The sequence below is a fragment of the Metopolophium dirhodum genome, chromosome 4 (genome assembly GCF_019925205.1).
Source record: "Metopolophium dirhodum isolate CAU chromosome 4, ASM1992520v1, whole genome shotgun sequence".
Lineage (NCBI taxonomy): Eukaryota > Metazoa > Arthropoda > Insecta > Hemiptera > Aphididae > Metopolophium > Metopolophium dirhodum.
In genome coordinates, this window is record NC_083563.1 from 25,512,654 (window position 1) to 25,528,284 (window position 15,631).

The following is a 15,631-nucleotide window of genomic DNA, read 5'->3' on the forward strand; positions in this document are numbered from 1 at the left end:
GGACATTTTTTTTTTCATCATCGAACCCGCCGCCACCGACCCGACGCGCCATTTCCGGTCTGCGCTAGAGGAGATATCAAAAAACCAAACGACTATGGGATGCTCGTCCGTACATATTTATATATATCGTACGTATCATATATTGTGGTACGCATCGCGGCGATATTCTTCACGGATTCCGCTTTTAGCCGCTGTGGTGACGGTGGTCCACGTGCCACCGGGTCCGTTGTAGTCCTTATAAAAATATAATAATAATACGGCGCAGTACATACTTTTTTCTCCCTCTCGGGTACCCAAGAGACAGTGACAACTATAGCTACGTCACTAGACGATTTGTTCTGCATCAGCGTTTTTGGAAACAGTCTTTATATAATATATAGGTACGATTGGACCACGGCTCGCGTTTTTTTAACGGTACACCGCAACAACACTCTTCTAATCCAAACTTTTGAACAAAAAACGCCTATGTTTATCTATGCGTATTGGTTAAACAATATTTTGTACACAGAAAAAGTATGCAGCTCGTTGAAAGAGCGCAGCTTATTAAAAATAAAGGTCGGTAATTCGGCGGAAGTGTCAGTTTAACCGAAGAAAATTTCAAAATAATCAATTCGAATAGAATATTTTTTAACTAACTTCAAGTTTCTCCACTGATGACACTTTAAACTATAATTGTTTCAGGTGCAATGTATTAGCATACAAATTAACGCTGGTTTTAGTGTCGGAGTGAATAGAAGTATTTTGGAGAAGGAGTGAGGAGGGGGTTTATGTGTTTATGGAATTATGTGTTTATTGATTTAGTGGTTCAAGTCTCCCATATTGTCGAAAATTTAAAAAAAAAATCCACATAATATATTTACGAAAAAAATGCGTTTCATACACGTGTGAAAAAAGATAAGAATTCTGGTTCTCACTTGACGTCTCGGCGTCTAACCCTCCGTCTATTATAATTATAGAAACCATGCCGGTCTGGTTCTGTATACATTATATACATACTATTCGTCGTCGTTGCGTATGTTATAGTCTTCGCTTATACACACCACCCTCGTTCGCCCAACCTATAGCCATGCACCCCGGCGTGTTTTGACACTCGGCGTGTACGTGACCGTGTGTCACAAAAACGTATACAATAGTAATAATAATATATTATAAATCGTTGTTTACGACATTTTTTTTTCTCCATACGGCCTATAATATGTGTATTATATTATACGACGACAACTATGAGAGACACACGCACGCGAGCACACACAAAGAACCGTATATTGTATAAATACCTACCGTAACCAATCGTCGCATAAGATACGCGTGCGTCATGATTAGAAGAAAAATCACAGACAGATATTTCGACGACGGCGACGACAACGAGCTATTTTTCAATACTATACATCTAATGACGCAATAATAATTATTATATAAATATATGGGTACCTGTGTTATTCGATATCGAGACTATAATGGGCCTTGTTGGAATACAACGAACGAAAAAACGGTCGATTGATCAATAATTTTAAATAGGTAACTATTGTATGGCCGTGAGTTTATGGTGGACTAGTTTATTATAGTTTATATATGGACAATAATACAAGATGATATGTTATTCAAACGGTAAATCTGTCGTATTATATTCAAATGAAATTTCGATATATGTAGGTACACCTAGTAAGTTCAAAAGTTGTCTGATCTTCCCGATATTATATCTTGCATAAAATGCTATAACTGTTACGGATCCGCGCAAATAGTGATTGAAATTTGTGAGATTTTGCCCCTAAAGCAGTAAACTCCAACCCCCTATTTTAACTTATACGCGGATCAGCTTTTATTTGGCGAAATTATTGTAATTTATATAGGTACGATTATAATATAAGGAAACGTTCGCTTAGATAAGTATATGGTTATTATTGTATGTATATATATATATATTTATGACACACTGCTTTGTATGAAAAAAAAAACTCTTCTGCTCAACTAACTTTACACTTGACTTGCTCGTGTACATATAATATGTTTGATTTTAATTTTTTAATCCGTTCAATTAATAAAACACCGTGACCTCCTCCGATGGCTGACGTGTCGTCGATTTATACTTCTGACTGAGCTCGGTGTATAACTGCATTAGTATACTGTATTTGCTGCAGCCCAGCATACACTACCAGACCCAAACACAAAGGAATTTTTACGTCAGATTTTGTTTACGGTCTGTGATCTTATATATATTATACACCACCGCCGTGTTTCGTACATAGTATGTATGGTGCGTCGGAGAAAAATTATTTCGTTCGTGTGTCCATGAGAACGGAAGTCGAGCACTGTGGCAGGGTCTCCTAAAATGTTGCGGTTCTCCGTGCCTACCGTCGTCCCTGCAGTTGTGTATATGTCACCGCAACTATGGTACCAAACTAAGTAAATCCGTTCTAATATTTCTGTAAAGTGATTTCTCAAGCGTAGAAGTTGTTTTTTTCGGTAAATCAATGTTAACAATATCATAAACTATTTTAATATACGTTAATTTTTTAACTATTTTTTATAAACTCGTTTATTATACGCAAATATTAGTTGCCTACTCGTTGTAAAAAAGTTTGTATCCACCACATGATTGGGGGGCTTGGAATATCTCAAAAATCAAAATTTTAATAAATGCATAATTTAAAAATATATAGGTAGGTACACTCGGTTGCTTAGAAATCACCCTATAGGATGTACAAATGCACTTATCCTACGTATAGAAATTTTATAATACGTTTAATCGTAATATTATATACCCTTATTTTTTCGATACACCATGATGACGACCAGATGATATTTAATATATATTTTATACTACTGACGATTGCCACCGGGCGCGGTGTATTTATAGTCGACATTGTACGACTTAAGCATGGCCTCCGACGCGTAAAATATATATATAATACTACGCGATTTTACGGACTAAAAATACAGCCAATAAAATATACTACATATATATCGGTATCACCGCCAAGACTGCCGTTTTTAAGTCACGGCACTATTTTTGGAAAATTTGATTATAGTCGTGTTATATCTGCAAATTACGCGGAATAATTATTGGAAGCGACAGATTCAAAAATACTTAAATTAGTTTCTAATTATGCCAAAAAAAAAAAAAAAAAAATGGTAAGTATATCTACTGTAGGTAGTGACATAATATGTTTTATCGGAAAAATAACATCTACACAGGTACTACATAATATTATTATTATAATTGGATGTGCTTAGAACAATATAGTTATTCTGTTCACCAATATAGGTACTGTGCATTTTTTTCACACAATTACATAACAAATAATTAATGTACATAATTTTATAACGCATGCATATGTATTAAAACGGAAATTAAATATTGATTGCGTTTTGTGTTTATTCACAATAAATGAACACTAAAATGCTATAAAACCAGTAAATAGTTATTTAATATCATTTGTAAACATAAGCCGATAGCTGTAATCATGTATGTTCTTACAAACGTTGATTCAATTTTTAGGGAACTATAAAATATACAAAAAACTTAGAAAATTAATATTAATCCAGCAACCATTCAGCCATAATAGACAACTCAAAGGATGTCAGACAACTTAGTTTGATAACACCATTATTTATGTACATATGAGTAATTTCAATTAAAATATAACTATATATAACTAGGTATAAATAATAAAAAACATCTAAAAAAATTAATTTAAAACTGCAGCTTATAAACCATTAATAATTTTGATTCATTTAAAACAATTATTTAATTGTGCTTTTATTGATTCTCTGAATAAACCTAAAATTTCCTATAAATACCAACATCAATGCCATTATTAATACATTAAAATAAGTTTGTATTTTAACGAGTTTTATATTCTAAAAACGTGTTATAATTGTGTATACGGAAATTATTTGTTATAATAATATGATTAGTCACTATAACTGCAATTAATGCGTTTTATCAAAAAGAAAAAAAATCTATGTAGGTACATTTACGATAATTAATATATTCTAACGACAGGTGCTATATTTAATATAATATAATATATAAATACCCTAATATTATACCATACCTAGTCCATAGTCTATTATACAATATTATAATACATTAATTATAACATATAATTATGATTGAACTATTTAGAACTCATTAAACAGGCGCAGATAATTGATAAGTATAAACGTTAATGCTATAATTAAATAAATTAAGTTGTCTCTACCAAGAAATACTTTTAAAAACAAATTACGCTTTTAAACAATAAATAATTGTAGCCATAAACAATGAGCATAAAGCGGAGGTATTAGGTGTACAATACATACCTATCTATAAATACGTATATATATTATAATATATTAGAATGCATATCCACTTTTTAACACTTTTCTTAAGTTTGGTTTCACGTCTGTCTGTGATCAAATCTTGCGCGCTCGATTTGAGGCACTTTTTGAAGATGAAAAATTCTGAAAATTGGTATAGACCTTGGTCTTGGATGACAATACAATAATCCGTTGTCATTTTGGGACATGGACCAAAAAAAAAAAAAAGGATTGTCCCCACGACGTCGCCGTAATATCTCTCGCAGATATTGAACTTTCTCTCTTCCCCAAAAAAAACCGCAACCTCTTACGAAGCAAGTATAGGCGTGTCCTATCCATTATTATAATATCTATGGTAACAACGGTAATTATTACCAAATAACATTATACCGGTATTCTGATATAGGTACCGAAAACATATTTCTTAAACGTTTAATAAAAATATTTACTTTCAACTAAAAAGTAGAAAATAAAAAATAAAAAAAAAAATTTTAAAAACACACTTTTCCATAAAAACATTTAAAAAAAAATTTTAAAAATTGCACTAAAAAGACAAAAATAATTCTCTGTACTTAAAAATAATGAAAAATTTATTGATGAAAAATTTAAAAGTGTGTGGTGCTCATACACTTGACATATATTCCCAGTCACTATCTTATAAACATGATTGAACAAAGAAGTGTATGTGAGACTTTCCTTGGCTTTTAAATTTTTCATCAGTAAATTTTTCATTATTTTGCTCTTATACTTGACATAATATACTGCCAGTCACTATCTTATAAACAGGATTGAACAAAGAAGTGTATGTGAGACTTAGCTCGGCTTTTAATGTTTTGTATGATGCACCACACACTTTTAAATTTTTCATCAATAAATTTTTCATTATTTTTAAGTACAGAGAATTATTTTTGTCTTTTTAGTGCAATTTTTAAAATTTTTTTTTAAATGTTTTTATGGAAAAGTGTGTTTTTAAAATTTTTTTTTTTATTTTTTATTTTAGAATGCATAACATTTTACATTATACAGGGTGAAAATATTGATTTATCTAAAACAAAATTCGAACGACTTGTTGCTGATTCGTTATTAAACCTAATGTAGAAATAATAGTCTACGATATTAGATTTAGAATAGGTGTAGGGGGTCAGCGACAGGTTAGGTTACTTTCAGTATAATAGTTAGTTAATATTACCCTAATAACATTTTGTATTTTGTAAACATTTTCCTAGTACAATCTAATTAATAACAAGTACTAGACTAAAAATTACAACTATTTTATATTTCTTTTTATATAAAACCATTATTAAGGATTTAAGGACTGTACTATTGTAATAGATTAGTGCACAAAGTTTAATAAATCAACGAATCAATACATTTTGATTTAGACGCATCAACATTTAAAAAAAATACATTTGATTAAACAATTTAAAAGGATGGTTTTTGTTGAACAAATTGTTTCACCACAGAGTACTGGCCTTCAATATTACATGTATGTATTTCAAAATATGTAATCTCTCATTTAAGAGTTCAAAAATTATAATTTGATTAAATGCATCGTTTAAGGATAAAATGCGGGACTTATTGGTGAATTTACCTATATATATATTATATATTATTTATAATGTAGGTCCGGCGTTACGTCATGACGGTGTTCGTGTTCACAATCCGCGGTCTCGTCAGGACGTGTACCTAGTATAATACGTTCGTGAAAACTTAAAAAGTCACACGAATCGCTTGAAAGTATTATAGAAAAAGTATAAATCTACGTTAAAAAAATGACAAATAACTTTACCGTCCTATACAAAGTGAATATTATTCTTATATATATTTAATAATATCTATACATGGCACTTACATGCTGAAAACAGCCTTCACTCGCTCCGCTTAGAATATAATAATATTATTATTATTATAATACGCCGTCGTCGGAAAAAAACATATTATATGATATTATAGTATTTTAAACGAGAAAAACGCATAAATCACGTCGATAAGCGGACGGAGAGAAAAGGAGTCGGTAAAGGATATTATGAAGGATTTCGCGGCAAAGGCATGCGAAAACATATATATTATGTTATATTATATATTTACGCTACAGTATAATATAATATATTATGGCCGTACTTATAATATATGGTAGAAGAAGTAAAATGCGTATGTGTGTGACATGGAAATAGACATCACAGTCGTTCATCGGTAGTTTATTATACGTGAAGATCTCGCGGGTTAGACTTTATTATTATACACATAACATTGTAAACCTTTCGCAAAGTCAAAATTTTCGATTCAAGGTTTTCCAAGAAAGGACATTATTTTTTGAAGTCTTAAACGATATTAAAAGCAGAGACAAGAGACCATTCTGTGAAATAAACGTAATAATTGTCAAATAAAACGATCGTTATTCAAGCATAAAAGCGACGAAAAAATATCAACTCTGACTGTAATCATATCATGAATTATAATGAATTATAAATTATAATATATAATGAATTCAGCAATTTTTTTAAAAATATAAATTTGTTATCTGAGACAACCATTCTAGATGATTATAGCACATTAGTTATCCATAAATAATGTAATAGATGAGTAATTTCTTATTCATATAGGTAAGATAATAGATGAGTAATTTTTAATATTGTTATAAATCACTGATTGATCGTCTCGTTAGTTGTTATTCCTATACGGTTTCTTAAATTCAACTATAACGCGAAACGCATTTTGTGCAAATTCCATTCACTGCAAAACTTACCTATCATTATTGGTGCGTATAATATTGTTTAAACATGTAAATATGATGACGATAGTAATTATCTTTTTTCCGGAATTAGTATAATATTTTGCATCGTATAATATTATCTGCTTTTTTCTCCGTCGAAACCGGACCCGCGGTAGTATTTTCGAATAATAATAATATTGAAAGTCGGCGACCTCACGAGTCCGGGGAAATCGACAAGTTCATAATAACATACTTTACCGGGAGTCGTATACGCTTGTATACATTATAAATACCTCCGCCGATGCGTGTTTAGTGTTTTCAAACGACAATCGCCTCCTCCTGTATAACATTATGTAGACAAGCCGAAACGATTGAATCCGTTTACACTCCGTAGTATAACATACAATGATCGTCTGCCGCCGGACGCTTCGGGGGATAGATATATATATATATATATATATAATATTATGTATAACACAACACCGGGCGTGCGCGACGTATTCTATACGCACCCAACCCGTTGTAATGACGGTTTTATGGAGCTATTAAAACCAGTCTGTATATACACGGTCGCGTCTACGATTTTAATATTCCAATATATGTATATATAAGAAAAAAAACGTGTAAGTCAATAAGTCGAACCGTACAAATAATAACGATGTCCCTTCATCGCGGTCTACATATAATAATATGCGCTCAGTACACGCGCATACGTAATAATAATATAATGCACATTGTAATACATTGTATAATAGAGTGTAATACGCGCAGTCGGTGGTTTACTCGTTTTCGTCTAGCTCCGGTTGCGATGTGCGCGCGGTGTATATATATCTCATGATATTTATATAAATATAGCGACCGACGAGGGGTGTGTGACGTCGTATGTCGTATGCTGGACGGTTACACGCATCAGCTGATCACATTTAAATATCACGATCGATAATAAGTTGTTATATTATGTTTATAGGTATAGGTATTGTAATATAATTTGGTGTATCACAATGGGATAGACTATATTATTTGAGGTTGTACATGTATAGACTTCGAGAATGATGATTTTATCAAGTTATATAGACTTTCAGGCATCGGCATGACGTGCGTATAAAAATAAGGGTTTTGGAGACAACAAATCGAAAATCGAAAAAGCAACGAGTTTAAAATTGAACGAGATCGAAAGATTATAAGTACCTGGCCCTTAAAAAACCTACATACGTAAAGTAAGTTTTCAATTCCATTCGCATTGGCTAGTTCTCAAAGTTTGTACTGCACAACAGGCACTCTGTATATTATCGTATACACGGTCGTATATCAGGTGCAATGTCCGACTCTTATCAAACGAGTTTTGTTATTTTATTATATATATATACTATTTACTTTATAGATACATGTAATGTGTTTTAAACGATTTCGTCGGTAAACGGCTCCTGCTACAACACCGTCTTCGTCGCTCGTCTCAATGTAGTTTATATTATTATTATTATCATTACACTTTGTCGTCTTTGTGTGTTAATCACACGCACAATTCAATTCTAACGTGAATCGTACACTGCACTGCGTGTATTTCATTCTGAGTGATTATTTTAATAGTAAGCACTCATTATCTCGAAAAGTATTATTAACGTTTTTTAGAAAATGTTATTTTGTATAATGAAAACAAAATTCAAAAACATAACTAATACTTTTCGAGATAATGACTTCGTTTACTTTTAAAATAATGGCTAGTATTTTAAATAATATCGTGATGAATAATATTTAAATGTCTATAACATATTATTATAATATTGTATCATAATACAGCCTTACGGTTTTTGTGTAAAGTGAAATAATAATATTATGCTCTACCATTCGGCTACCGGTACCCGGTATGATATGATGCTCCCCCACATAGCTCGTCTGGGAATATAATGTTGTTTTATCATTGTTTTTCCCCTCAGAACGCAATCTCGTGGGTTCCATATGTTCATAGTATCAACAGTAAGACAATATCAGTGTTTGGATAGCGGTTTAGACTCGAAAGTCCAGACCGTACCAGGCAATATTCGCTATACCTACAATCGAATTGTTATAATAACTAAATTCTATCCAATACGGTCAAACGTTACTTCTGATTTTATAGTACCAACCTAGTAACAGCGTGTTTTTTTCATTCAAAATTATTCGATTCATATATTAATAAATGGTAGTTACAGAGAAGATGATGGATATGATAAAAGGTGCCTATATAATATTATAATATTAATAAAAATAACACAATCCTATAGTATAATGTCAATATGTCATATATTAATATATTATTGTACTTAAATTACTACGTGTCTCAAACTTATGTCGTTAATATGAATCGGATTTAACTAGGTAGGTACGACAAAAGGTATAATACACATTTTCGGTATTCGTTAAAAGACAAAAATTTAACAACAAAGTATCAACCTATAAGTATTTAACATTAGGAAAAATTACAACTTTAAACAGCTTCGCCGTTAACAATAATAATTATAGTTTCAATGTCAAGTAAACAAGTCAGACCTTGTCCGTTTGCAATATGGTATTAAAAAAAATATACATACATATTGACGAATTGCCATTAAAGCTTTCAAACGAAGTTCACGGTTAACTACAGCTGATGTACACTATTGAAATGAAAAATTATATTTTTTATGTTTAACAATTAACACATATACCGATAAAGAATATATTATGATGTGTAAGACATTTTTTTTAATGCAACAATTTATGTTAGAAGTCATTACGACTGCATCATAAACTTTGCATAGAAAATGAATAGTAATACATAGTACCTACCTCTAAAATTAATTTGATTTTTAATGAGAACTATTATAATACGAATTGACAGGGCACACATATTTAATATTCAATGCCATCAATATGATTACCATGATGCTTGCAATTATATGATCGAGTTTATAACCATATTCGTTTAAAAATCAATGGCGTTCTATAGTTCCGGCATAATGTGATCTTTCATACATTTTAATTGCATATTTTATTTGATATTTACGTTAAATATAAAAAAGAAATATTACGAGATACAATCAACTACCTATATACTGGAAGTTCAACAAAAAATTCAAATCTAAATTACAAAATATATCTTGAATCTGAATAACAACTGAAGCCGTTTGATTCAACTTCGTCCCGTGTCTTACACCTTGAGTATACAATATATACTCAAACAGAGGAAATAAATGTATTAAGAGAAATATCGAGTGTCCATATTGTTTTTAAAAATATATTAATAATATTACACAAATTTTAAATGAATAGGTGAACCGAACTACCAACTATAGGCTATACACCGTATATTTGTAATGATTAGTATTGAACCAATATACTGTCCAATTTATATTGGTATCTTAATTTTCAAAAGATTTGTTTTTATCTTCCAAATATTGACCCTAAGTAGGAGATTGTATTATTTAGGACATGTATTTTTAATCCTAGATTGATTGTTATAGATACAGTCGTGTTACGCAGTGCGTTTAGACCCTCTCGGATTTCTGTCTTAATTTATTAGCGGTAAAATATATATATACACATATATTATATTATGATGGTTCTCCACGGACAACAGACGTAATACTTCGCAGTACGCGTACGATGTACATGCCGTCGGTGTATTGACGAGGCATAATTCAAATTACGAATTTGATGATAATAGTGATTTATCGCAACGGCCGAACAATTCATTCGCCTGAATAGCAGCGCCGTATACGTACGAGAATCTGGTCGGACAGATCAAATCAATTAGCGCTTATCAAGAACACAACGGTCGTGTGTATATTATATATTATATAATTTCGTAGTGGTTACCCACTTGCGGGGGGCGACCGGGATACACCGCGATCGGTGCCGCTCGGACGTTGTAACAACAATATAAATCTACACGAGCACACACACACGCATGAATGACCTCTGCGGCCCAGGTCTAAACCGGTGTCGAATTAATCACCGCGCACTGTAATAATGGTATAACTACACACAGTCGTACTGCTGCAGACGTACGGCAATAATATATAAGGGAGACAAGTAATCCGACAACTATACGACTGCAGTTGTATCAGAGATCGCTTGCGATTCGATTCGGTACCCATTAAAATCGTTTATAATTTTATATTATTTTATATTATTATTAAACCGGCGATCTGCAGTAACCGGTGAACGAATTCCCGGCGCAATCGATGCAAATCGCGGCCTACAAAATGTCGCATAATTTACTATCGCGATAGTAATCCGAGATACTGCGTGTGCGATGTGGGTTTACGATCGGTGTACGATACCCGCCCACCCGCAATACCCGTCCAACAGATGTCCGTATTGTCTAAACAAGCGTACGACTTTCGGAGTGACGCGCGCGATCGTCTGTGGCTATTGGACAGGATGTTCGAGGGGGTTGAGGAAACCGCGATTTAGCGGTTACGCTGACCGTCGAGATTATAATTATAATAATAATATTATACATATCGAGTATCGCACTCGCCCTCACATGATAATGATAATAATATAAAATAATTTATTATATATCACGTGTGTTAGTTTACCGAGAAAGAAGAAATCGCGATAGCTCGTCCAACATCCTGAATACCTACCATAACTACCTACTGGAAACCGCCACCGCCGCCTATTAGTAGTCGAGAATAAATTATAATAATAATAAAAAACCTAGACCCGAGCCTAGACCAATTATTTGGATTCACATCCGTCAGAATGATAACGTCGTTCCGAGATGGGTGCCTGGATCCACCTATACATGCATTGTTCATTTTATTAACATAACAGGCTAGGCTCGAAATACAAGTAACTTGAATCAACAATGCCATGTAACGAGTCATTACAATGAGATAAATTTAGTCATTTAAAGATACGACACCTGGTCAAATAATATCAAGATTTATATGAGTAGAGTATGTCACAATATATTGGGAACCCCTTTGTCATAAAGTGGAATTAGTAGGAGTATCAAGCAATGTCGTCGTCAATTTGTCGTCACACATGCATTGTAACTTGTAAAGTACGTCTTCACACATATTACAATATCCAAATTATTATCTAATCTAGTCTTTTTTTAAATCGTGTATATTCTCAAAAAGGGTTGTACCTTGTACCAAGTGCCAGTGGATAATGCATGGTAATACTTGATATTTACATAATATAATATGTAATGTTATGCTGCTATAATAAAAATCTGCTCGTTACGTGATTGTTTTTACTATCTAAGGTTCTGCTCTAATTTTTTGAACTGTATCTATTATGATAAGTAATACATAAAATATATATTTTAATTTCTGAATAACAGACGTCAAGTCGTAATAAATTATTTATTCCGACAGTAGTGGAAGGTTTTTTTCTGGGGCCCCCGGACAAATAAAGTTTATGGAGTCCTAACTTAAGGCCACTAACTTTAAAAGCGGGATGTGTTCCTGGGAAAATGCTCATTATGCCCCCTCCTCCCCTAGCACCACCACTTAATACAGACGAATAATATAAATATGAATTTGTGCTTTCAATCTTGACGCATCACCTAGCGAAGAATCCTCCGAAAACTGTCCTACAGCAATCGATCAAGACTCGTTTCGTCTGCACCTTACAATAGATTGAACCACACACTCGCAAACGGCGATGCAAATACATTCTGTTATAGATCCACGGCCAAGATTTTGTCGCAAAACACATTACTAGGCTTACATGTGTAGCAGCTACGCACACGCAGATGTTAAAAACGTGAAAACTGTGAAGTAGAGAATGGGATGGTGGTGGCTCCGGAAAATCGGGAGCGACAAATGTTGCAAGACTGGCCGACGGAAAATCCCTGTACGCAGTAAGTAGGTACCGTGAACAAAATTGTCAGCGGTCGTTTCGGCTATGCTTACCACGGTCGAACTGCGCAAGTCTACCTCACTGGGTTTTGGCGACAGCATTTCGAATGTATCAATTCGCCAAAATCCATTGTGAGATTCCATAAATCCACGGTCTTCCGTATGACAGCATCAGAGGTATTTTCGGCCAAGGTGCCCGCCTTCCATATTATCATCGTGTACGATATCGTTGTGATATAAGCTGTTGACCACGATATTTTTTATATCACTGGTTGTTATCGCCACCGGCCGATTCACGACGATTTTCGACAGAAATGTTTTCGCGTCACATCCATTACTGCATAATGTATATATTATTGCGCAATAGGTACCGCCAACCATAGGCGTGATCTGGGGTAAACCTAAAAATCTATAAGCTAAGAGGACACTATTGCCCACCCCCAGATTATGTGCCTCAATTCCAATCACGTTGTCGACCCATATGTCCTTTCCTCCCGAAGAGCGGTCTACCTCACTGCCTATATCCGTCTATTTACCGTCTTGGAAGCCTAAAGAAATAATCTCAAATAATTGACTACCTAATGACTGATATTAGTTAAATCATATATTATATACATCGTAGGTGCTCTCGGGCCTCGGCCTACCCGCCACATACTGCCCACTAGCTCAAGCTACACAGTGGAATATATTTTGTATCTTATATGGTCTAGCTACATCTATTGTACTCTGGTAATCGACTAAAAAGCTAACCTTTTCGCCGGAAAACGCGCACTTGATGGTCAAGCGGTTTTCGTCGTCCTGCTCGCACTTGCATTCTTCTCTCTGGCACCACGAGGGCTGCTGCTGACCGTCGTCGTCCCGCGGTCGGACGCCGTCGCCGCCGGTCGGCAACAGGAGGCACGCGAGCACAACAACGACGGCTAAGGTCGGCCACTCGGCGGCCATTTGCTCCTTAGCCGTACATAGATGAATACGGACAGAGCCGCACCGCGCGAAGACGACTGCGGATACGAAACGGCACTTTTGCGTTGCGCGAGGCGACGGACACCGGATACGACGATGGCACGTGGAGGGGGGGGGGGGTCGGTGCAGCAGATATCCTCGGACGGAAAACAATATTATAATATTACGATTTTTAACGGATGACAATAACGACAATCATAATGAACGGTCGACGGTAACATGCGAAACGCACACGCGAAAAACGTCGCGACGGAATCGCACGGAGAGCGCACTAGGCCACCGGTGCCAAACAGCAGACGGACGCCAAGACAGACTCGCGGACCGTACACGATCGACGGACGCGCACTGACGCAGCGGCGACCGGTAGACGATTTTACACACTGTTTGTCGTTACACACGCGCAGGCACGCGACGTTTTGTCGTATTTGCGTACGGCCGCCGCCGCCGCCGGATCCGTTTCTCCCACTCGAAAAACTGGTTTCGTCGGCCCGCAGCAGCAGCTGTAAGCACGCCGCCGTCGCCACTACCGAACGCCACCGCCGCCGCGACCGACCGCCCACGAGACGAACGCCGGCCAGACGGTTAGCTATTATGTTATTATTATTATTATTATTACTACTATTATCATTTCGTACGTACGTGTTGCATATTGTATAATACTTTACGTATATGTATATATATATATATGAGTATAAAACACGACGCCCCTATGATATTATTATACGAATATTTTTTTATCTCCCGTTTTGTTAACATTATTATTGTTATTGATGTATTATTTTTTAAATTTTTTTTTTTTTTACGAGCTCGTAATTGAAGGATTGTATTTCGGTGTGATGCGCCGAACGCGAAACGCGCACACTCCGTCGGAACATAATAATGTCGTATTATTATTACACCTTCTATAATACTAGTTACTACTGTGTAGTGAGGCGGTATTTTCGGAGTGGGGTTATATTGTAGAGACGATTTTTTTGGAGCGCACACGTAGCTACTGCGTCAATGTTGTTTACTAGCGTTACCGTCCCAGGTATAGGTTTAGGTACTTACGCAGTTGTATTTCCATTGTCGAGGGAAGCTCTGTAACATACATAATAATGTATAATATGTAATACACGGGATGATCGATTTTATTCTCGGATAGTTCGAAATCTTAAAAAAACTGACTTTATACTGATAGATACTAGATTTAGAGAAAATCATGTATAATTATGCCAGGTACATAATGTCACCTGTACTTCGAATCTAAATTCTAAACCAACGTCAATCGTTATAGTGTTTAACTCCAATACATATTTTTTTCATTCCTATAGGATGGTGTCGCAAAATGTGGAATTGGGACTGATGATAACATCGTCCATGTAGAGTTATTATCTTCTCCCATATCCTTAAGTTGTATTAGTCAGCTTAAAGTTTATTTTACTGTTTACATAATATTGCAGTTAGGCATAATATTAGTATCAATAGACTTAAATATACGTTTCATATTTGTGTTTTAATGTTGTAATTAAATATTGAAATTGTTATTATAGGTATGTCCACGATAACATTTTCGGGGCATGATTGTCAAAATTGGGCAAACATGTCCGTGGTAAAATATTGTCAAAGATCAAACATGTTCATGATCAATGTTGTCTTTATGACTTTATTATAACAGCCAGAATACAATTTCTGGTTTTTAGAAACAAAAAATCAAATAATTAACACATACCTTATAAATGTGAATAATAAATATTTTGAAAAATGTTCGATAAGTACTTCTTTGATTATTTTTATGCACCAGACATATATTTAAATATTTTTTTTGCAAATTAATATT

General features: G+C 34.3%; 2 protein-coding genes across 2 annotated transcripts in view; one reads left to right on the forward strand and one right to left on the reverse strand.

The window, feature by feature from the left end:
- LOC132942994 (uncharacterized) overlaps positions 1–14,185 on the reverse strand; it is a 125,204-nt gene extending 111,019 nt beyond the window's left edge. The window contains exon 1 of the mRNA XM_061011740.1: positions 13,600–14,185. Within this exon, the coding sequence (XP_060867723.1) occupies positions 13,600–13,794 (195 nt within the window). The 5' untranslated portion in view covers positions 13,795–14,185. The remainder of the gene's footprint in view (positions 1–13,599) is intronic.
- Positions 1–15,631, forward strand: part of LOC132943468 (E3 ubiquitin-protein ligase MYCBP2) — a 280,697-nt gene that overhangs the window by 203,370 nt on the left and 61,696 nt on the right.